This window comes from Sitodiplosis mosellana, unplaced genomic scaffold (assembly GCF_009176505.1).
Source record: "Sitodiplosis mosellana isolate CC-2019 unplaced genomic scaffold, AAFC_SMos_1.0 Smas_scaffold_1, whole genome shotgun sequence".
NCBI lineage: Eukaryota > Metazoa > Arthropoda > Insecta > Diptera > Cecidomyiidae > Sitodiplosis > Sitodiplosis mosellana.
This window is the reverse complement of record NW_022595244.1, coordinates 16,646,084-16,670,623: the sequence shown is the minus strand read 5'-3', so window position 1 is coordinate 16,670,623 and position 24,540 is coordinate 16,646,084. Positions and strand designations below refer to the sequence as shown.

Genomic DNA, 24,540 nt, shown 5'->3' with positions numbered 1-24,540 from the left:
ATTGTGACGAGATGCCTGCAGATGTTCGATAACACTCGGGGCAACATCGAGAGTTACAATTCCCTCCATTCTCTCTTTTCCATCCATGTCCTTTTTATTATGTGAAGAGCTGCTTCCCAAAAACATGAACATAAAATGTGTGCGTGTGTGTGTGCTGCTGCGTCTATAAAACCTTCTCGATTCAGTCGAATGTTTTACATCATCGCCAAAAATGAAAGAAGAAGAAACATAAGGTTGGATTTTTTTATCATCTCATGTCTCGGTGCAAATTTTGCTACTGGCGCATCATTTTGATACGTTTTGCCCCATCAAATTTAACGAGCAATGACAAATTTGATTATCAGTTAATTGATTGATAATGGATGCATGCGTTGTATGAATTTCAGTTGAAACCCTTGAACCTTTACACACCGTATACGCCGTCGTGAGCATGTGTGAATGGCGCTAAATTAATTCCTTATCATCTGTTATCGTTTGATGCGAGAACGATGTAATAAAATCAACCATACTTCTGCACAAAATCAATATTTGCTCATGAAATGGAACGCGAAAAGAGCGAACGGTTACGCTGTCGGCATTTTTCGACTTGAGAAAATAGCTACAAAGTGAATTTCAGCGTTTGATCGCAGGCTCAATTTAATTCATTACAGAATCTTTTCTCTTTGCGTTTAATTCACTGTTTGCACATTTATCTTATGCAAATTGATCGCATAAATCCTCGTAATTTACGGTAGTTACTCAAAACATTGTCTGATTTGCTGTGACCGCCGGTCATAAAAGGGATTTTAATTAGCCATCAAGTTTATCAGAATGCGTGGCTAATTAAAATAGGAAGAATAGAATTAAAAACAAAAAAAAACCAAAACAAACCCTAATTGAACAAACAAACTGATATAAAAGTGACCGAAGCGCTTGCGAATCTCTTTTACACATTCCAAATCAAAGGCAATGCGGACGCGCGCGCACCTCGCTCCACCAACAACAGATGCTTGTTCACTGCAAATAGAATGAGTGTGAGTTCTTTTTAATGCCAACAATAAATTTTAACGGCATCATTTCGAAAATAATGATACGCACACAAATGAGTGCACAATACAGCGTGTGCCAGTTTGCGTCTACGCGTCTATGTTTGAGCGACAACCAAAGCAACGACGGCAAGACAAAGAACAATCTGATTACACAATGTTCCATCGGAATTGACATATAACCTCGTCGATTATTATTGAATGTGTTCAAGTAACTTTATTAGTAGTTTTCCATTTTCTACTTGACTTGTTCCTATCTCGAAACGGTCTTAACTGCATCGTTTAATGGCTTTGTTTCGATTAAAATATGCATGTCATTGATTGTGATTGGTGGCAGCCAATCCAAAAAAAAAATTCATCGGTCAAACAATGGATTAAAAAAAAGCATCATTCTATCGGTATGGCACCACGAATAATCGACGACATGGAGTCAACGCATTTTATATTCATATCAACAGAGTGCACGACTTCGGCAGATAAATGCCCACTAATTCCCATTCGACACAAAAATGTTGTCGTTTTTTATTCGCTCTCGTTCCTCGAACAGGCAATTTAAATTCAAAAAGTGTGCGTGAAAGAATGTTCGATTGAATGTTCGTTCGTACGAATCGTTTTGGACTTTGATTATACGTAATGAGTTTCAGCTCAACGAAATTGAGTGCGTGTGATGACAATTGTCTGACGGTTTATCGATTAGTGTTGAGGAGGCACTTGCGGCACTGTGAAAAACGACACACCACAAAACAACTCAAATTCAATAAAATTCGGTTTTTGTTCCACAAAATTAAGTTTCATTGTTTCTGCTCATCAATGGCCATTTAATTTGACTTTGCGTTATATGCGTTTCACGTGGCGACCGAGAAGAGGCAGAGAGAAAAATAGGAAGAAAAACACACAATACAAACAATTAAATTGACGCGCGGAATGAGGTGTGAGAATAAAATGGCATAACGATGCGATTTTGGGTGGATAGAAAAGGGCATCGTTTAAAAAGAATTTGCTAAATAAAAACATAACCAACGACCGAATTTCAATGAAAATGGAAAGAAAAAAAGCAACTTTGGCAAACCAAACAAAAATTGCAGCGTAATTGTCGACGATTATGTGTTACGTTTGGCATTCAATGGTGCTTAGTTTTGGTTAGAAGTGAATTTAGTTTTGCTGGTGCTGTTGCTGTTATTGTTATTGTCTAGTCGAGGCACACATTCTTTGGTAAACCAACAACAATTTTCTAGCAAATGAGCATGAAGTACGTTGGATGAGTTCTCATACATCACCATCATTTGTGGATTGAATGGACCGCAGCAGCAGCAGCAGCAAAAAAAAAAAGAATGAATGAAACAAATGTTGTCTACATTGAACAGAACCTTGGAAAAAAAACTGTTCGTGTCAGTGCTTGCATTTTTTTCCATCTCTGTTTTTTGTGTGTGTCTATTCTAATGAAACACAAAGTATTGCCAAAGTTTCACTGGCATTTTTCAGTCTCGTGATTTTTATTTCACTTATTGTCTGTACATGTGCTAGTTTCTTATATGTTTTCACTATTTCTTTCGTTTTCTCTCTCTGTGAATCGAAATAGAGAGAAAAAAAAACCATGCACACACCAACCGACACACGACTGATTGCCACAGTCGCATATTTGCTGAATTCTGGGCTGTGTGAAACAAAGCATGAGCAACCCAAACTTAAGCACATTCAATCCAAATGAGCTACAAACATTTCGAATAGTTGGCTTTTGTTTAGTTTTACTGTTTGTTTTTTATTTCGTTTGTTGCTATTGTCTTAATGCCGTAGATTACGTATCGAAATTGAGTTTTCACGAGTGTTTGGCTCTCTCTCTCTCTCTCTCTCTCTCTCTCTCTCTCTCTCTCTCTCTCTAAATGACATATAAAAATAGACGAAGAAACAAAATACGAGCAACAATTCGGAATGGGAAATGAAAAAGAGAGTAAAAAATATTTACCATTTATTGTTTGCATTGTTTTTGCTCGGTGCAATTTCGGCGTAGCGTCGACCCATCGGGCCTTCGTGCGGACTCAGCAATTCTAATGATAAACGTCGGTTGGCAGCTCCGTCCTCCGCCAATACGACGGCGCCATTGACAACAGCATCGCATAGTTTTGCATTTAATGTGTTTTTAAATTTTTCGCACAAAAAATAGTCATCGCTGCCAACACTACCGGATTCCTTGCTGGTGATCGAATCACGTTTCTGTGTGCTTCGGTCGCTGGCATTGCCATTTTGTCGATCGTTTAACTCGTTGTTATCATCGTCATCCGATTCATTGTTTTTTGCATTGTCATTTTGTGATTTTTCTGTAGCTCGTCGTCTGGTGCGTCGCATTTTGCCACCGTTCTCATTTACGATTACAGCAACCGTATCGATTTGCTGGTTTTCGGTTGCATCACTATCCGAACTGCTCTGATTGAATCGTCGCGAATCGTTCATGTTATTATTATTATTGACATTATCGTTGTTCGAATGATTGTTCTGCAATTCGATTCGATAGCGAATGTTATCTAAATTACGTGAACAACGTTTAACGGTCGCTAATTTCAGTGGCTGTTGACCCATTGATGAAGACGATGACGCCGATGATGTCGACGATGTGTCGCAACCATTAAACATTTCACCATTTCCGTTTTCGTGCAAATTTAGCGATGTTCGCTTTTTGTTGAGCTCATTTTTCATGTCGATGTTGTTGCGCAGCGTGTTCGTTGACTTGACTGATGATAACGATAGCGGCGAATGGTTATTTAATGGCCGATTGTCAACAGGCGATGTCAATTTTTGCTGTGATGACATCGAATCCGGTGCCACTGTCAAAATATTCAAATCAGTCATTTGAACATCTTGTGGTGACGTTGGTGAACCTATCGGTGGGAGCATGATAACAACACCGACTTTTATTTCTCTTGTTATATATCGAAAAAGTCTCTTCCTTTCTGTTTCCCTCAGTGACCGACACCGTCAAATAAAACTCGTATTTATTGCGTTGCGGTTGGGATGTCAATAACCTAAAACCACTTCATGAAATGTGAAGGGTTGAAAATGACTATGATAACGTTTTTTCCACCCTTTTTTCTCTCTTTCTCTCTCTCTCTCACTCCAACGAGATGTAACTTTATTTGGCTTTCAATTACAGTTCCATGTTTTTCACTCTTTTTTTTTCGAGACGAAATTGATTTTTTTTCCTCGGTTGGATAATAGCTTCTCTGGAAATGACATGTTTTAGGTAAATAATCGCCGTTTTTTCTACTTGCTACTTTCCCACTATGTCAGCATATTTCATGTCGATAAACGCAATCGATGAAAAGAAGAAAAAAACAACGAATGAAAGCAAAACGAGCCGACGAGAACAAGTGCGAAGGGGAATTCATACTCATGTTTTGAATTAATTCAAAGTGAGCCTAGTTTATTGTTCGACACGTAATTTCGAGTTGTATTTCCCCGAGCGTTTTCTATTGGTTTTTGAACATGAGTAGTTAAGTCTACTGATGAAAGAAGCGAATATTGATTTCTATGGCAAGTGTGGGAATGAACGAAAAATACAAAAGAAATCGGCACCAATTCCAATTTCAAAATCTCATTAAAATTTACTAATTTTCCCTGAGGGGTTGGCGGTTTGCACACACACACTTATCGCATATTTTAGCGTTCATGCTTTGGATTGTATGCATTGAGTTAAACACAAAAATGCTTCTCTGTGCCAGAGAAATGGGAATTTGCAAAAGAATTTTGAGTCAATGGCAAGTCCATTCCATTCCGCTCAATAGTAATTTCACATCGATCCATTTTGTTGTACACTTTATTTACAACGCATTTTGTCATAGGATTTTGAACGACCGAATTTCCCAACCGAACAGAGATCGAGCATAGAAAAGGTGCTCCTATTCTGGTCGCATACAAAAGGATTTTCTGGCCAGTCCCTTGTTGTTGAACCCGTTCAAAGAAAATGAATGTAACAAAATACCATATGAAAATATGTCGTAAAGTAAAATACAATACAAAAACATGACAAAGACCAGCAAAAGCAACAGCATCAATACAATGTCTTGTGCTGCAAACAAGCGCAACAATAGTAATCAGTTTCGGTTATTCGAACCGTTTAATTCATGGAAAATGATAGCTGTTGGTATTTACATTTGCATTAGCACAGAAAGCAAGAGCGAGAGACATTTTGTAGCTTAAGCATTTGAATCTCCTTGCCACGCATGCTGAATCAGAACCACAAAGAATACAGAATGCAAAGAAATAAACTGGAATTCGTCGAATCGATCCGATTTAATTACACACACACATCATACGGTTGTCCATTGTACACTTTCTTTTCATTGGCTTTGAATGTTGGGGATATTTGGTTACGCTGCGTGCTGATATGCAAGCGGCGAAAGTCAAAATCCAACATAAATACTCGTAATCCACGTCGTGTATATAGCTATACCTTGTACCAATGAATGCATAGTTTTGTATTTCTTGCGTTCATACAAAAAAAGCAAAATATTTGCTACACAAAACATAGCCTGCTGTTTCTTTTCTCTTTCTCCCTCTCTCTCTTTCGCTGGCTGCATTTTGTTTTAGAAAATTCCATTTTCAGTAGATAAATTTAATTGCACATTGGCGCATTTGTTTTAAAATGTTCATTTTGTATCATGACTGCATCGTTTACTTTAATTTGTGAATGGTGTATGGGCCGGAGCAGGCACTGCTATTCGGTTGGGCTAGCATCGTTGAAATTCTCAACAAGCGTTGCACTGCAATGCAATGGCCAATATGCTATATCAAGCAGTTATTTATTGCATAATTTTCATGCATCTTCGAATATAACGGACTGGAGCGTAAATTGCCAAAGTGTGTTAAGCCCAATTTCCACTTTTTGGTGTAGACATAAATTTTTTTGGGTAATATGGGTATTTTGGTTGCGTCATCGTCGCGCCGAAAAAGCATTTCATTCAAGGCGAATTGTGCATCAATGAATAGCGTCGTGTTCAATCGATAATTGACACTCGTCGTTTCAGACTCAGCTGCCTAAGATCTTTTCAGTGGATCACATGAAATGTTGTGCATCAAGAGAAAACGCACTGAAGCATAACACCCCAATTTTAACAATGAAGAATGAATGCGCGCTAGGCGCGCACCCGTTGCAAATCGTAGTTCAAACACGTATACAAATTTTGATGACGAACGTATGAAGAAATCGACAAGAACCGTAACCAAACAATACCATGATTACTTTTGATCATGGTTGCCATTGTGAGTGGAGGGTGGCACACAATGACAATGCTCAGAGCCCGATACACCAGAAATAGGGGGGCGGTGATGGTGATTTTGAGCGATTAAATCGAATACAAGACGTCTAATTAAGTGCACAACGAACGACGGCCTGACTTTCAATGAATCTGCTGATGCTGCAAAATTCAGCATTCAATTCAATTTCCACGGCAGCAACTAATCGATTCTTGCCTGTCACTATTCATCGGCACCGTATCCATTTGTACAGCCCAGCATTCAAACACTTCTTCTCTCAATCTGTTCCGTCTTTTGGTTGAATTAATTTCTCAAACTTACACAGCTCGAAAATAGTTTTCCATCGAGCATTCAATCTAATCGACTAATTTATCTATCGAGTGAGAATTCCTTTAAACTGGCCAATGAATCACTTGAAATTGTGAAGAGAAAGAACCTACCAAATGCAAGATAAATGATAAGACGTTCAGTTCCAACAGTGAAATTAGTGCATTATACAAAGTGCACGTTGGCTTGACGCCAATTTCGCATTGCTTTCAATTTATTTTCGATTTGCTTTCATTGCATCTTTTTTCTTCTTTGCATCGAGTTTTTCTGCGTTGAAATATCGCGCTTTTCAATCAATGACGAATTTTTCGCATGTCTTTCATTTGCTAAAATTAATTTTCCACACTCTTTACAGCGTGCGTTGGCTGTCTGGCTGGCTGGCTGGCTTTTTTTCGACCGATCATAATATTTGTGTGCCAAGCAACAATCACCGGGGCTTATTGATGTCGAGTATAATAAAAATTAATTTAAATTAGTAGCACAGCGAGTGGTGGCCGCGTTTTGCTCGCATCTCACACAAAATGAGATGAAAAGAGACACCGCGTACGCCGTACGCGTAAACTGTATCAATAAATCTGTTTGATGTTCGAAAAAAGTCGCGCACAGCCAAAATAAAACACACACGGAAAATGATTTCGACATTGTTTCTCCGCGTTAAAATAAGCATTGGTGTGTGCGCGTTCGATGGTCGCGTGTTTCATTTATTCGACGACTGTCTATAAATTCTTTTCTTTTTCGTTGGTTTAAATTTTTCATTTTCACAAGTTGTCGTTGGCATCAAGAGTGTGCGGCTCAACGTTCGATGTGTAGCGTATCAATTCATTGTTATGCCTCGCATATTTGAATTTCGATGTCAGATGTCCACAACTTGTATCACATTCACGATATTCGTATATTTTTTTGTTTTATTCAGGTTCGTTTGTTGTTGTTGAGCAGCTACTTAATCATTTCCGAATATTGAGCAGCACACATTCCATATTGTGCATCGTTTCGCTCGTGGCGATTGACCGAATCGCTCGTCGCTTCACACTTTCAGATTCATTTTTTCATCACATTCAACACACATTCTAAATTTAATTCTATTCTCAATTTTCTTTCTTTCTATCAATTTGAAATTGTTTCGTTTTTCTTCTTCGTATCTTTCAGTTTGTTTCTTTTTCGTTCACATTTTTTTTTTCATCGAAAACACAAAAACTTCTAAATTGGATACATATTGAAAACGAGTACGCAAATGAAGGGAAAAGTAGCAGCAAATTTAAATTCAATGCGTTTCGCGTTCTGAGACTTTGCTTTTGATTTTAAATCTAATTATTGCGCTATCTTTGTCTTTGGAGATCGGATGCCATTGACAACATTGGAAAAGTTGGCTTTAATCCAAGGGTCGCGCTATTTCACTCACTGCTTTGCGTGCGAGCGACTGCCTTGGGGAAAAAAAATCACTTAAACCAATTCGTTGATTGATTGCATGCAATTCGATTCAATTGAAGCGACATGGAAAAGTTCAAAAAAGAACTTTGCCTGATACAAATGAATCCTTGTCTGAAATCAATCAATCGTAATGTTCGTCGCACGGATTTTGATGGAATCCGCAAAATTTACATGGATTTAAAACAAATTGTCCTGCGGCTGCTGTGTGAACGAACAGCCAAGAAGAAAGAAAAAACAGTCACCCGAAAACTTCTGCGACACAAACAGATAGTTTAACTTAAGCACTTGGTTGCAGTATCGGTGAAGCCAAAAACGGCGCACACATACAAATAATTGCTTTTGGTCGTCTTTATTTGGCAATTTATTGTTTTCAATTCAATTCGCAGACAGTGGAAAACTCGGCGGTTTTATCTTCCATCGTCGCACACACACACACACACGCACTCATTCACGAAAAACTAACACTGAATTTTCGAAAAACTTCTTTCTTATAATACTTTGTGGATTGGCAAACCGGAAAAAGTCGTCGGGCGGTGTTTTTTTTCTCTCGCTCTTTCTCTCTTTCGTTCACATTGTTTTTTTTTTACTCTGGTTTTAGGATTTGTCACCGTCGATTTTTGTTGTTTGCTAAATCGTTCGAAAATATGAGAGTAAAATCTTAAAATGTTCTTCGATGGGATGTCGTCTGTCGTGAGAGCGTGCAGACAACACTGATTTCACGTCTAAACTCAGCGAGCGTTGAACTATAACTGAGAGCGAAATGTATCGACGGCGTGCTTGGTAGTACGAGACGGAGACGGAGACGAACGTGCTTGTGTGATTCTCCGTGTTGTTAAGTGTTGCTTGTTGCGGCGCACACACTATGAAACATGTTGCAACAACGCTAGCGTAGTGAATCTAAGAATGAATTTGCGTGTCACATGTTCGGTTGTGTTATGTTTTGGTTTTTTCTGTTTGCGTTTGCTGAGCGAGAGCCAAAGACTCAAGAGCCGCACAAATAGTACTTTCACTGAACATTGTGTACATTCGTACGAATGAATCGAGCACATACGTCGCTTCGCGCTACATGATGCAGGCATGTCATGTTGCAAAGGCGGCGAGCGAGCCACATGAAAAACGCTGTACCGATAAATATTGTAGCACACAATGCATTCCACGCGCGTATAGCGGTATTTTTAATACATGCGTCGGTGCCTGTTATTGTTCGTGATGTTTGTACAAGAGACGAATGGCATGTAAATTTATAAATACAAATGAAAAATTAAATGAGAATGCGTAATCAGGGGGCGAGAGAATGCAAGACCAGAGAAGCGTTGAGAGTGTGTAAGAGAGAGAGAGAGAGAGAGAAGGGAAATATAGTAGACGAAATTGCACGCATTGCATAAGCGTTAGATCAAGTGTTCACTGCATAACAATGACAACGGAAAAAAATTGTATGAATGAATGAGATGCAAATAATCGGATTTTGCGACTTTTTCATCGAAAAATAGGCATTGGCTTTGCGCGGTAAATATTTACATGGTTCACTGTTGACTATATTTCTGGTCTATTGGCACGAAGCTAGAGACAACCAAGTGGTTTGTTGTTGATGTGATACACTGCAACTTCACCGATTCTAGCCACTGCTTCTAGCCCATACGAACATACACTCATACAAACATCGAGAGATGGATATAAACGTGCATACAATTATACACATTCACACAGTGGTGGGTGAGTCATCGTCGGTCGCGCTATTCAATTCGGATTTGAATGTGTCTTGTCTACGGTGGTGCACACACGTATACACGCTACTGTATCTGTACATTGTCTGGCTTCCTGAATGCGATACGAAAGTTTGCCTGCTGCAGATAAGATAGAGCCATATAGTGTGGCATTTGGGAGTTCTACGATTTATATGTTTCGCCTTTTTTGCCGTTAATTCCATTCGGTCGATATTGTCGATTTTTTTTTCTCGTTGTTATCTCTGTGCATGTATGCTCACTCAGTTTATTTTTTCACCGTACTTTCGAATGGCTGAACTACGTTGCCATTGTTCAAATGAAATCGAAGTCGATTGTTATTTATTGAACCGAACGGTGAAACGGCATGCCATGTCACGAAATAGGTGTATTCGAAATCGATTTACCACGAACTGTGAAGAATTTTATGTGTCACACACGTTCAAAGCCGTTGCACACAAGACATACATTTTATTTTTCGTTGAACTTAATAACAACTCTACTTTGGCCCTTCCACCGTATGCCTAAGAATCGAAGCCCTAACCAAATGTAATTAAAGTACAAACAATGCGAAAATTCTATCCACACAGATTTCTAATTCGGATTGTATTACTGGCCAATCGACGAATGCTAATGAAGCTATTAAGCAATTACAAGTAATTATTCGGTTCAATAAAATCCAAAGTTTCTGTTTTGCTTCCAGGGTGATTGAGCACAACTCGGTTTGAATCAGTGTGGTCGGATTTTTGGCAAAAAACCAACTTTTTACATGCGGAACGAATTTGAGATCCTGAAACAAGTCAGGAATGTGGTGAAAATTTGTAGATACGCTGGCCGAAAAAAAAAATGAAGTTTCATTGTTATTGAGACCAAAGTAATAAAAATGTTTATGATGGTTAGTGAGTGTGGGAAGTTGTTCAAATTTGCTGTGCTCCGACGCCAAATTGCTGATAAGAAAATGGAATTCCTTTCTAATAGCCTCGACACTGCATCCGGCCAGAACAATCATTTTTTATTCGCCGAATTCCTTTTTGTCTCGGAAAAATTCGTTACGAATTAATGAACAGAATGCAAAGGTTCATTGACGTTGGTGTGTGTGTGTGTGCACAGCACAGCACGCACACACACGACCCGACTGCAGCATCACTTACGTGATGCATGAATGGCGTCGATAGATTAGTTCGGTTGCCGTAATGCTCATTGTAAATCGACTTTCATTTGTTGTCCTGCTTTATGAGTTCAGTAAGTCAGCGAGAGTACCACACAACAAAGAAATGGGCAATAACAACGGCTTTTGCCTATTTAAATTGCTATTTCGAACCGTAGTACAAATACAAAGCGTATAATGAGATTAGAGCGAGTACACATTTTTCCGTGTATTCAAAAAGCGATGAACATGTGCGTTAGTGTGCAACGAACAAAGGGAGAATCCCTAAAAAAATGAACGAAAGTCATTTAATTTATTATCATGAGTTATGCAAGAATGCAACTCCGCCTAATATTTTTTTTTTCTCTCTTTCACCACTGCGCAAAGCGAGCACACATGAGAAAATGCAATTGCGTAATATTTGCTGTGGTTCAAGGCGCCGCTACGAACCTGTTTGTCGATTATAATGTTCATGCTCTTTTGACAAATTACCACGGATAAAAATCGTAATGAGATACAAACAATGCTCAAGTCAACACCACGCGCCACACATGCACTCGTGTAAAAAAAAAGAACCCGTACACAGAAATCGCACCCATCGGCAGCTCGCATGCAACGCAAGTGTAGATTGGACCATCTATTCAACTAATTTCCCTTCCCCTTCGTCACTCGCACTTTGTGCAGTGAACGCGCGCCGTTCAATGCAGCACTTCATTTGATTTCGAAATAGTAAATCATATTTTACTATCGCATGCAATGTCTCAATATCTCGGTGCCATCGAGGAAGTACTAACGAGCTGTTGCTTATGGGATGACTTTTTACGAAGGGTGACTTTTCACGTGCCTAGAGAATTTGTTGTCGAAAGACATCCAAATCAAAAGATGTTTGAATCAACATTCGATTGATGTTTTTTATTGATATCGTTTCGCTTACTACGCAATTTTCATTGAAGCCAATTCAACCCTTGTGTCGCTGAAAATTAAACATAACAGCTATATGCTAGAGTAGAACTTTTCCAATCCACTCAGAATCGGGTATTTTGAGTTGCCTGATGTTTTGATGCATAAATTAAATCAAGTTTAATTAATGCGATGAAATGGCATTTGTGCTGGGAGCGATGATAGATTACAAGTGTTCGATTGTTTTGGCGTCGAATTCAGCTCGAAAGGGTTTTGATGCGACATTTAAAACTCATGAAATACAATATTTATGGATTGACGAAAATTGAGTTTGGAAATATTGTGACATTAGAATATTCGAACGGCCGATTACCTGTGCTTGTATTACAAGCTATTTGTTTAATGGCATTCGATAAAACCGAATGTTGCGGGTATTTCCGCTTTTTCGACATCGCTGTTTTTTGTTTCGAAATTATTTCTGACATTTACAAATGGTGGTAAACGTGCGAACGAAGGAGCGAGCAAAGAACTATGTTGTACGGTGGTGGTACACAAAACATCGATTTGGTGGTAAAAAATGAGCGTTGTCATTTGATACGTGAGTACAAGTCGAGTCATTTGAGTTACGGTGAAACATGAAAATATCAGCAAAATTTATCAAAACTGACGTGAAAACGGTTGTTGTTCAGGGCATACACAATTTGCTTGACGACACAACCGGCACCGACGACCGAGCCGAGGAGAGAAAATGGAGAGATATTTTATTGCATTAAAAATTAAAACCTTGTAATAAATTGATGGTGGCAGTAAATTCCGTATTCCGAGAGCCATTTTCTGATGTTTTAAGATTGTCAGACTCTTGTTCAATCATACGCACCGTGGTGGCTGGCGCTTTATCAACATACCAGTGCAGCTGTTGCTCGTTTTTAGATTCACATTTGCTTGCCAAATATTTGGCATTTTTGATGCTTGCTCACAGCAAAATTTATTATCGTTTTTATTTTTCAACATAAAAACTAATTTTAAAAGACATCATCGAATATGTAATTTGACACAAAACGAGAAAATATTGTCGACGCAAACTATTGCATTGCATGCGAAAACTTTAGATGTTGGCACAAGAACAAAGAGAGCGAGAGAGAGAGAGAGAGAGAGAGAGAGAAAGCACTTAATGCAACGAGACTGCGAAACATTTCATTTTCCACTCGTAACGAGACAACTGCATTATTATTCTTTGTCTTATTTCAGTCTGAGCAAACAACGAATTAATTGAAGATGATTTCAAATGTGTCGTTGATTTCCCACTAGCAAATGCTTAGAATACAAAATATTCTGCACGAAATTTCGTTGACTTTTTTGACATAAAAGTTGAAAGGAACTTGTTATTTTTGTCACTTCGAGAAATTCCAGACGTTGACGTCACCTTGTTGACTATGCGCCGTAATAAAGCAATCATTAATCATGTTGTAAACAAGACAAGCTGGTTTTGACCATATAATAAACATTCTCGTCATTTGTTCCACGTGAATGCAAATGAATAGATTTCGTTGCACCCTCGACACATTAATTTCAGCCATGAGATGACGCGCGCGCACACACACATTCACATCGAAAATCAATAAGTATCATACACATCATCACATACTTACAAAACAGTAGGAACTTTCATGTACAAAGTGCCCCTTTCCACGTCCATGCAATTTATGCACATCATGTGAATTATATCTCAAAATTCAAAATATCAATTAAAATGCTTGACTGAATAATCGACTGCAGTTTCGATTAATCTTCGTTGGCATGGGCCCATCGTGGAATTCAATTTACTAATACCGAATCAAATAGACACACTCCAGCCACTCAACCATTTACACACAATGTTATTTGCCTGTTATCTTATTTAATGAATTGGTAAACTGACATTTCGATGTATTTACAACCGAAGCAGGAATTTTCAATACATTTTGCAACATGCAAGCACAAGTTTCTAATAAAATAGATGATGCTCAGTCGTACCGTTTGAATGCAATATATTTTGTCTTCAAAGAATTCGACGTTGTTGTTGTTGTTGTTGTTGTTGTTGTTGTTTTTAGAAATTTATGAAGTGAATTCAAACTTACCAAGTTTGAATCAATTTTCGTATTGATTTTGCGAATGAATTCAATTGATATTCTGCTAAAGTTCAAATGATTAACAATTTTGGAATGAAAACTCCGTCGAGATGCATTTCAAATCCACAAATGATTGCACTTTATTTTACGAATTGTAAGTGTTCAGAATATCTGTGCAATAAATTGGATTTTCAGTAAGTTGGATTTTCAGGGTGGTGCCTTGCTTTCAAATAACAGTACTGTCGGCATTGTACAATCCGTAATAGAGAGTGAGTTTCTTTTCCAATTTTCTACTTCAGTGAATCTAAGTGGATCTTCCTTCGGAATTCGTTTGTTTTTTGCGTGCAATCAGTAATGTGCTCTTTGCTTGACATAGGCCAGCTTCTCCTGTGATAAAAATCAAAATAGTTTTTGTGCGATAGAAATTTTTTTCGAATTTTTACGATCATTTGATATTCGGTTACCAACGATTGTTTTTTATTTCACTTCTTGCCTGGTGCTGGCGGTATTTGGCTTTTAGCCGTTTCCACAGCGTTCCCAGCATCGGCTGTGGCCGAAGCTGCAGCTCCTTGAGCTTGTTCGGCCATCTCGCCGGGTGAAGATGGCATGCCGGCTGGGATGCTCGACGGCATGTTCGGAGAAGGTATGTCGGATGGTATGCTCGGAGAAGGTATGTCGGATGATATGTTCGGAAAAGGTATACCGGACGGTATGCTCGGAGAGGGTATGCCTTGTGTCGCACCCAATTTACACACAAACAAAACTACAACTAACACTGAAAACGTAAAAATTTTAAAATCCATTTTGCAGCTTTCTTGATTGAAGTCGTTCAAAAACGGCCAGAGTTTACAGTCAACTGAATGCTTAACAAGTTTCACTTGCTTTTTATTTAGAAAAATCTAGGCTTAATTACTTGATAATTAAATAATATTTCGATAATTAACATGACATGACATGAAAATGAGTTTTAATTATTCCAATTTACGACTTATTACTGACACCGAATCATTATTGCAGTTTTTTTATTCAAACTGTGCGCAATCGTATCATATCACCATTTTTGATTGGATTGCATGCATGTTACAATTTCTACTTCTATACTTTTAGACATATTTGATGATTTCAGTTACTGATTGAAAATGAATTGACATGACCAACAATTTCAACACTATGAAACAATAGTTTTGGTTCGTCTTAAAATTCAAAAACAATCGATTAATTAAAAAAATGTTTACGTCGAAAACCGCATTGTTAAAAGACGTATATAAACGTGTAAATATTATTCGATGAAATACTCCGAATCGGCACAACAGTCGCTTCCATTTTCTTTGATTCCATTCATTGATAAGAGCCATACCATTTCACCTAATGAATTTAATTGCTCTTGTTCATTTGTAAACATGACATTCTATTGATTTTCCGTCAAAGTTTCCATAGCTCCATGTGCTGAAACAAGATTCATTAGAATTCGATGGGTATCTTTATGATGTAATGCAAGGAAACACATGATATTTTCCATAAATTTTCGCAGTACACGAGTTAATTGACTCTTTTCTCATATGGTACAAAATGTAGTAAACAAATAAGAATTTTATATCATCACGAATACGGAATATTCCATGCGCAAGGACCATTTTAAATTCGAATATGTGTTTTTCGTTCAAGCGCAAAGGTAATCTCCACTCTCAATTAATGAAAGATGTATGTTCTTTGTAAATGCAAACGACTGTGCCCGTTTATCATTGTACACAACCAATTTGATTCCATAAAATGGATAATTGATTTTATTGCCACTTCGTTTCTATTTGCAAACTCTTTTGTGCTTACACTGCTGAGCGACATGTATGTAGTATAGGCCCTGGTTTTACGGATGTTACCTAGAGGCTGTTCTTCAATATTTACGGTGCCTTCATCTAAATTAATCCATCCGTTTCATGCAACGACACACTCATAGGCTTATGTGACCAAAACACGAACCGAAATCATGTTCTCAGCCGAATTCCCATTTCAATTTTCTAAATTCTGCATACCATTTCAAATGAGGCATTATTCTTACCGTAGAATTGCATCAATTGCGATATTTACTACCATCAAAACTACTATATGTGCTAATAAAACGAAATGCAGTCGATATCAGTGAAGCATTTGATTTCGTGATTTGTAGCACTTTTTACACAATGCGTGCACGAATGCTTATTTATCGGACGTCAACGTGAATGCGGAAAGGGGACGAACGAAATTCGTCGTCTCCATAGAAGTGTAATTGTGATAAATGATTTTATGGTTTGCATTTGCATAAAATATTACAACGACACTTTAAGACCATTTATTCAACCGAAGGCGTAGTTTCACCATTTGCTCCACTAAACACTAACACATCGTGTATGTATGATCGTTTGTTGCGTTTTTTTTATGATGGATTTTTCTCTTATCGATTGTTTGTTTTATTTTAAAAGCAGAAATTGTATAAGTGTGTCAGTGCCCATGGTAAATTTATTATGAATCAAGTCGTGGAAAATTGTCATTAGATTTTCGTATGTGAAATTCAATTTACCGAGAAGTGGAAAACGAATGAGAATAGGAATTTGTCGAACAAAGCAGACACAAGTGAATGTTAGAAGCAGGAAATCAAGGAAAATAGCGCAGGCAATTGAATGGAGACCGGCCCATGGAATGTTGGTGTTTTTTGCTTCGCTTGGTTTCGTTTCAATAGAAAAAAGAAATCAACCTGGTCATAATGTGATTCAATTTTAGATGGTTCGAGGGGGTCGTTAACCATATAGATGACCATACGTTTCTCTGATTTAATTGAAAAGTTGGTTCGTTTTTTTTATCGGTTAGGAAATTGCGTGCACGAAATGGAATTTCTTCAATTTTGTATGGGCTATCGAAATCAAAGGTAAATATGCTGGTTCATTTGGGGTAAAATGGACATTCGAAAGAAAAACACCACTCGATAATAATTACGTGCTTTTCATTGATTGCATTCCATTTTTTTTGTGAAACGATTGGATGATAAAACAAATTTTACCGAAATGTCAACAAAATGAAAATTCCTTTTGATTGGATTTGAATGTAGGTTTTAATCTGGCATTTCAAAATCACTCACACAGAAAGAAGCAAAGAAACGAAATCTAAATCAAATTATTGCATTGTTTCAGCATTTCCTTTTTGTCCGTCTTGCTGTCCCTTAAAGTGTTGTTGAACGGTTGCGAACAACTGTTTGCCCAATGCTATTGCGCTGTTGAAGATTTTTTTCATACTATCAACAAAAGAACCACTGGTACCACCAGATATTCCAGGCATTTGTTGACCATCAGTCTGTCGTTTTGATCGCAGAAGCGTATCGGCCAGAGATTTAACCATTTCGACTGGCATAAATTTGGGATGTGAGCTGCGTTTTTCACGTACAACACCACTTTTTCTATCTTCCCTCATAACATTGCCATGTTTGAATGCAACTTTTTCATTCTCTGTGCTTCGTTTGCGACGTTCACTCGATGGCTCCTCATCTTTCATTGCATCTCCAGTTCCCGCCTTATAACTATGCCCCATCTCCTTGTCACCTTGTCGTGAATATTTGATAGCGTTTTTTTTTAAATATGGAAATCAATTATCATATTTGCTTTTAATTACCAGATTTTACAGACCAATTCCCTTTGATGGCTGCGCCCTGCTGAATTACGCCCACGGCTGTAGCAACCCCTTGCACAACCATGTCACTCATATCACGTTTAGCACGACTGGTTTTATTCTGTTTCTTCATATCACATGCCAAACTCTGGCCAACCAGTGACAGAGCGATTAACACGGACAAAAATGTAATGATATTTGACTTCATTTCGATGTAAACAGTTCAAAAGTATTGAAATTACTGGACTGAATCCGTATAATTCAGTCATATTTTATATGGATGCAACTAATTCTCCGAGATAAGCACGGTAATGAAAATATCGCGTGCAACCTGCGATGATGTGTCGCTAAAATGTTTATGGCCGATGAAAAACATGTTGAATTTACACCAAAACCCCGAATTATTACTATCATTTGCTCATTATTAGTACGAACGGTTTCAGATCGATTTCCGCATGGGTTTGATTTATCCATCGAACATGAAATCTTATGAGCGGCCACACTTCCTGTCGATTGCATGCACCAGAATCAATGTAATTCATCGCTTGTGAATATGGAATTAAATCGATTTTCGTTGTCACCGTGAAAAAAATAAACTTTTTCGTTGAAAAAGCAAACATTTGCCGCTGCACAAAAACCATTTCTCTTCAAATATTGAATTGAACACTCGAGTTTTATGTCCGGACGAATGCATCTAGCTGTTGCCGTGTTATTGTATACACACACGAAAAAAAAACTCAACTCAATAGAATGTGCCCGCTACGTTTTTCGTCGTGTTTAAATGGCACGTGCAAAGTTTTTGGAGCGTATCAGAGATAACATGGGAAAACCCTCCCGGAAATAACATTAAATATGGAGATGGGAGCGGCAGAGAATGAGAAAAACATTTCATTGCTTTATTATTTGGATAGCAAATTTTTGGATTTCAACATATACCAAGCAAGATATATAAGATAACCGGTTCGGATCGACGGTTGATTACGACTTTGTCTCGTGCACGAAAAATCTCGTACGTTGAACACGTGAAAATGCAGAAGAATTGTGGACGAAAAGCAAACATGGCGAATATTCAATTTTCCAAATTTAAATATTTCAACAGAAAAAAAAAACTGAAACAAATGCTGGAAAATGCCAAAAATGTGAAACTTTTCCTCCATCGAATGCAGCAATGTTTGCGCAAAGTATTTTGCAAAGGGCCATATTTGTACAGAGTTGTAGTTGTAGTTGTAACGGAGCGTACACAATAAAACAGTAACTAATTTCGAGTATTTGGCTTCACAAAAACAACAATATCCACCGTAAAGTCTATTACTGCAACTTTTGCTTCGTCAATTCCATTCTCAATGCTGATGGCTGTCAAAAACAAATATCGTTGTCGACGGCGACAGCAACGTATACCGACCGGCATGTACTTTTTTATTCTCCGTTCTGTTGCCATATTATTTCGTTGAATGTTTGCAAAATGTTTGTGTGTTTCATGCACTAAACAAATCAAGATGCTCCGTTGCATGTATGAGGAAAATATCTCGAGGCAGAAGGAACAACTCAACTCAAAATGAAAACCATAAATATTGTAATGCATTCGTAATTCAATGATGATGATGAATTTCTGATCTTCTGCGAGCGCCGTATTTTTTTCTCTTCAATTTCGTTGCATCTCTATTTACGCTCGAAATAGCCAGCAATAATGTATGAATACAGAAGTTTGAGTACAATGTGAGAAGTCATGTCATTCACATATTAAAGTTTCAAAAGGCTTGATTTTATCCAAATAGCGCACGAATGTGAGAGCATTGAATACTTCAGCGAAAACTTTCGTTGAACACAATTCAATGTCAATTGATACGGAATAAGTGTGAATCGGTTCTCGAGCAGAAGAGATGAATGATGTTTTTGTACAAAACTTTGTCAATGAGAATCACATTTGATTTGACATGATAATTCAATCAACTTTCTCTGTAGACCCAAGTTTACATTCTTCGTCAGACAACAAGCACGACTTTCGACTTTCAAGTGTATCATCACATAGTTTGAAATGGCAAACAAATTCAATAAATGAAGTACCAAATTTACAGAAACTTTACATGGAAAAAAAAGTATTTAATTAAACCGAAACTCTTCACCGAAAACTTCAACGGATGGCAAATGCAATTTGAATGGAAACATTCATAAACAGTTATCATTTGGAATGAGAACGAGAGAGAAAGAGAGGGAGATGCACAAGCGAATAACCAACGGTGGTAATTCTATCATATTTTAATATGTTTGCACAAGATGTTTGCATTTGTTTGGTTGCCACTTGTTAGAGTTCATGACGTAACGCTTGGTGCAAATGGAGCGAATGTCGAACGTAATCTTCAACTTTACGAAGAAAGTAGAAAATATTCTATTTGCTGTAATTTACCTCTTTATTTGTTTAACCCAGTCTTCATTACGTTTTATCATTACGTTTTATCTGGTTATGTTTTGACGGTTCTTTTTGTTGTGTAATGAAGCAATGCGTTTATACACAAATGAAGTAAAGAGAAAGTGAAATGGGTGCGTTTATCTTGTGAGATATTAAATGAAAAATCATCACATTAACATTTAAACTTTGGTACTTTGTCGATGATGATGGAGTCAGTCGTCGTGTTGCAACTTGTAAGGGCAGAAAAAGTGTATCAGCTGCTGTCATCGTCGTCGTACGAACAAATGTACTTCATTATCTTCTTTATTGTTTATGTCACTATTTCAGTTTATGTTGAACGTGAAATAAAACAAAAAAACTCATTCCCATGCACAGGCACACGGAAATATTGTGTGTGTACCGCAAACAATTCTACACCGTGTGTTGAGCGCTTGTAATTGAACCGCCCGTCAATGAAGTACAACCACAGACACACAAAAACCTTCGGCATGAAAATGAAAATCGCGTTTTTGTCTTTTTCTTCCCGGGCCAGCAATGGAAGTCATGAAGTCTTGTTGTTTTGCTTCGAAACTGGATTAGTTATGAGATTTTCCGGTATGAAACTTTCCGTGCGAAATGCTTGTTCCAAACGGCTCATAAAATAAAACCGTGCGTCAAAAGGGAAAAAAAGACAGTCGAGACAAGCGTTTTTACTTGACTCAATATCCAAGGTACGTATAATATCGCGTACATCTATCTAGCTCAACTCATTTTCGTTTCGTTCAATGCACGAAAAAGCAGAGCCCAATCGTTTCTATCCACTGGTTTCGATTTGGTTTCGGTGCGAGATGCGAGACACACACTAGCTTCTGCCACACAGCAGAAAAAAACCTTACCCGTACACAGCGTTGCTTATAAACTCATGTTTCGAGATGAAACAACACGGCCCACACTAGCACAAGAGATGCGACACCGGTGCCATTTATCTCTCGAGGGAATACTATTTAATTATCGACAAACAAGAAGCATTTAACCATTTAAAAACATTTGCAATTTACAAGCGATAGCGCAATGTGTACCTTTCCAGCAAGATCTCGTGCACTCGTCGTACTTAATTCATTGAATTGGTTGACTGTCTGGACATATTTTACTTGTTCTTGTTGCGGTTTTAACTCAGTCGCCTATAGTCTAAAGTCTCGCATTTCCACCAAAGCAGAAAAGTTCTGTTACACTCGCGGCAAGAGTAGAGAAATGTGGAAATCGATTAACTTTTAAACATTCTGCAAGCGAAGAAAAGAAAACAACTCGCTTCGAATCGAAGCGAAGCATTCACAAAGAAACATACTTATCGCAATGTGGTATCGATGATAATTGCCCGCTTTTTTTCTTCTTCTGCTACTACTGTTCATTGACCGATTTTTCGAAATCATTTTGCCATTGCGAAAACAATGTTCGCTATTCAGCTTGCTGTTCAGCCAACACAATTACTCGGCAAGTTTGTTTCGATTCGGTGTGTGTGTGTACAGTACATCGGCAGAAAGTTAGTATGAATCGATACAAAAGCCGCGAAGCGATAAATTTGTCAAGAAATGGCATATTTATACATTCCGATGGGTTTATGTAAGCAGTGGCCAGCGTCGAATGCTCGAGAACGAACCATAAGTGCAATTAAAGTGTCAAACCAAGTACTTTTTTCAAACTGATCCAAACGATGTAACACTTTTTTGCCTGGCTACGCGCATGAAATAAAGTGCCAGAGAACGATTCAGAACAATAATAAATTACGTGAAAAGTAATTTACCAGTGCAACACGCTTTTGCACGAGGCGATTGAAAATGAGTAAAACGAAACATAGAAATTCATATCAAGCATCCACAACGATTTCATAAATACCAACGAAATGATATCACCATTGACATAGTTCTATACGAAGAATTTGCCATCGTTTTTTTCGCCTCAACGGAATTACGATTTTAACGCTTTTTTTTCTTAGTCGTTAATTTCCTGTAACATATTTTTGCCATATTCTGCACTCACAGCTTCTCGTCTCTGTCAATTATTACCGATGCGAAACCCGCAAACGTAAAACTTTAATGGCAAAAATTATATCAAACGAGAAGATGTTTGGTGTTTCTCCGTTTTTTCCTCTCCATTCTACTCTTCGACTCTTTAGACGGCATTTTCAATGCGATTTCTTATTACGTCAATCTGAAGAGCACTTGTCAAACGCTTTAATGAATTGCTTCCATTGGCATAAATTTCCTTCTTTGATTTTACATCCCGCTACTTTTTGCACCGCTTTAATGGCTCTCTTACCATTTTATTGGAGTAAAATAGAAGAAAAAAAAATGTGTGCGCGCACAGTGTTGTCGCCATAATTGTGTGTTGCTGAAATATTTCACACATTTCAAATGGAGTGCGAAAGAAAGCACAAGGACCGATAAGAATGCTCAATGTGTATTTGCTTTTCTCTTCATTTTTTTTTCTACGAGTGTGATATATGCCGTTCCAGTGAACGTACTTGTACATGGATGATTTAGTTAACGTCGATAACTGTTACACGGCCGATTCACGTAGCGAAAAACCACCAAATGAACAATTAATTGCTTTGAAAGCCGTAAATACTCGCTTTCACGACACGATTAAAACGCAGTCTTTGTAGTAAAAAAAGAGGAGACAAGTCGCAATTTGTGAAAATGCTAAAATTATCTGTGCGACACTAAATGAGTTGTTAGCTTGCTAAATGTTCGATACAGAGAGAATGAGTGAGATCCATTTGGCTGGCGCATTTGTAAACCATATTTTGATTTTGTTTACATGTTAAATAAACACACAATTTGCATGTCGTTCGCATAATACACACACACACACATACATACATAGTCGAGATAATCGAAAATGTCACCAAACCAAGAGTGCGGTTGGTGTGGCCGACGAACGGCATTTATCTCTATTTCAACGAACAAAAATATCGTTTCGCTTGTAAAAGTTCAATAGGAAAATTGTTGTTGGGCGGCAAAATGCGACATTTGCAAACGGGTGAATATGTAGCATGACAGAGGGCTGCGTGCAAGATTTGTTTGCATTTGCCAAGCATAATCGACATCGCAGCCAAGTGAACAGTTTTAAATATTCCGTGTAGTGAGTGAATTTGGCTTGGCGGTCGGCGGTTGGATTTAAAGATAGAGAGATAGAGAGAGAGCGGGAAAAAGATAGGAAGATGAAACATGCCCGACAGCCGCATGCATTTCAATTGCGATAGCACTGCTTTATAATAGTATCTATCTCAATGCAATTAAATGACATAATTACAAAATGCCGGAATCTATGGTGGCAAATTTCAAATGGCCGTCAACGTTGTCAACAACAATCGTCCAACATGTTAGCACTTTTGACCACACTGACTGCAACATCGCCAAACATTGACACAATGTCAGCTCATGTTTCAAATCCGTTCGCAGACCGGTTTCAATTTACAAGAAGCGTTTGGACGCGAAAAATTTCCATTTTGCACGCACAGCGCACACATAAACACATACAGCAAGAAAATAAGAAAAGTCGCACATGTTTGGCGCCGCCACACAACTCTTGTGTGATATGTAATTTATGTGTTTGCATTTTAAGCAGTCATTTCGAGCACACTCAAAAGAGTGCAACTGTGCTACAACTACTAATTATGACATACAAAACATCTCTCTCGCTTTTCTCTTGCTGCACTTTATCGGTGCACGTATTTTCCAGTTTCATACATATAAATTTCGAGTGCAGGCGCGTACATGAAATATAATTACTGCTCTTGCAGCATGCATTTATTACACTGACTTGAATGCTAATCTTGTCTTACTCATTAGTCTCGAGCCAAAAACGCGATCCGTATTACTTTGTTTTTGAACTTCTTTTAATTCCATAAAAGTTGTAATTATGTAAATTGGCCACGATTGACTCGCTCTTTCTGCTAGTCACCATAAACGAGATATACAGCAACGTGCCACGATTTATGAACTAATCATATAAAAGTGAAAGCCAGTTGCACGAGTTCGTTTGATGTACAACATAAATAATTATTATGATTATTTGTCACTTGAACTTTCTCGCAAATGATCTTAATCGTTGATATTGAATTTAGCAACAAAATTTCCCACTTTATAAACCGATTATTACTCTATGACTCACGAGATGAATTGTTGACTGAAAAACTGGATGCTACTGGATCCAGAACTTTGATCAAAAGTTTGATACCAGTTTCAATACATACCTGAAATTGGAAGAAGAAAAATTATTAAATTTTTTGTTTGGAAAAAGTTTGAGAGAAAAAATTATTAGGATACAGGTCGAAGTGACATTTTTGAAATGTTATCGCAAATTTGGTTTCTGTTTCAAATTGTTTCTATTTTTTTTTCTGTTTCGCTACCATCAGCTAATAATGCCCTTTAATTGACTGTCACCAAGCCAACACACGGCCAATAAAAAGTTATGCTCGAACGCATAAAAAGAAATTCATTAAAGTTTTCTACGCCATTTACGCACCAGCAAAAACCATTGGCATTATCATAAGCTAAACGCTCACATTTCGACCATCACATCACAATACGAAAAAGCAACTTTTGTTCTTTTCAGA

General features: G+C 37.8%; 3 protein-coding genes across 17 annotated transcripts in view; all 3 read right to left on the bottom strand.

The window, feature by feature from the left end:
* Nucleotides 1–24,540, bottom strand: part of LOC129570964 (protein sprint) — a 145,324-nt gene that overhangs the window by 50,812 nt on the left and 69,972 nt on the right. The window contains exons 1-2 of one of the 13 annotated variants that reach the window (XM_055450865.1): nucleotides 8,525–8,778; nucleotides 2,989–4,240 (exon numbers count right to left, since the gene is read on the bottom strand). The exons of 9 other annotated variants lie outside the window; for them this stretch is intronic. In XM_055450865.1, the coding sequence (XP_055306840.1) occupies nucleotides 2,989–3,914 (926 nt within the window). In that variant the 5' untranslated portion in view covers nucleotides 3,915–4,240; nucleotides 8,525–8,778. Of the gene's footprint in view, nucleotides 1–2,988; nucleotides 13,230–24,540 lie in introns of those variants that run through there. 3 more of the 13 variants (XM_055450795.1, XM_055450722.1, XM_055450925.1) reach the window with 3 other exon arrangements.
* On the bottom strand, nucleotides 14,015–14,747 carry LOC129572275 (uncharacterized). 3 transcript variants are annotated; one of them, XR_008688438.1, is made up of 2 exons: nucleotides 14,368–14,747; nucleotides 14,015–14,290 (listed from the first exon to the last, which is right to left on the bottom strand). XR_008688438.1 is itself a non-coding variant. In XM_055452252.1 (2 exons), exons 1-2 carry the CDS (start codon nucleotides 14,704–14,706, stop codon nucleotides 14,208–14,210), a joined length of 393 nt encoding a protein of 130 aa, XP_055308227.1. In that variant the 5' UTR covers nucleotides 14,707–14,747; the 3' UTR covers nucleotides 14,015–14,207. The 3 variants fall into 3 exon arrangements, 1 of the variants encoding a protein (XP_055308227.1); XR_008688441.1 differs by having other exon boundaries at nucleotides 14,372–14,747; XM_055452252.1 differs by having other exon boundaries at nucleotides 14,397–14,747.
* Nucleotides 16,973–17,764, bottom strand: LOC129572186 (uncharacterized). The gene is made up of 2 exons (XM_055452162.1): nucleotides 17,540–17,764; nucleotides 16,973–17,469 (listed from the first exon to the last, which is right to left on the bottom strand). The coding sequence occupies exons 1-2, from the start codon at nucleotides 17,742–17,744 to the stop codon at nucleotides 17,048–17,050; spliced, it is 627 nt and encodes a 208-aa protein (XP_055308137.1). The 5' UTR covers nucleotides 17,745–17,764; the 3' UTR covers nucleotides 16,973–17,047.

Bases quoted from the DNA above. Each gene is read 5' to 3' on its own strand.
- LOC129572275 (XM_055452252.1), bottom strand. From the start codon at position 14,706: ATGGATTTTAAAATTTTTACGTTTTCAGTGTTAGTTGTAGTTTTGTTT. The intron at 14,291-14,396 runs GCAAGAAGTGAA...TTTTTATCACAG, and splicing joins CCAAATACCGCCAGCACCAG to GAGAAGCTGGCCTATGTCAA.
- LOC129572186 (XM_055452162.1), bottom strand. From the start codon at position 17,744: ATGAAGTCAAATATCATTACATTTTTGTCCGTGTTAATCGCTCTGTCA. The intron at 17,470-17,539 runs GTAATTAAAAGC...ATTCACGACAAG, and splicing joins GAATTGGTCTGTAAAATCTG to GTGACAAGGAGATGGGGCAT.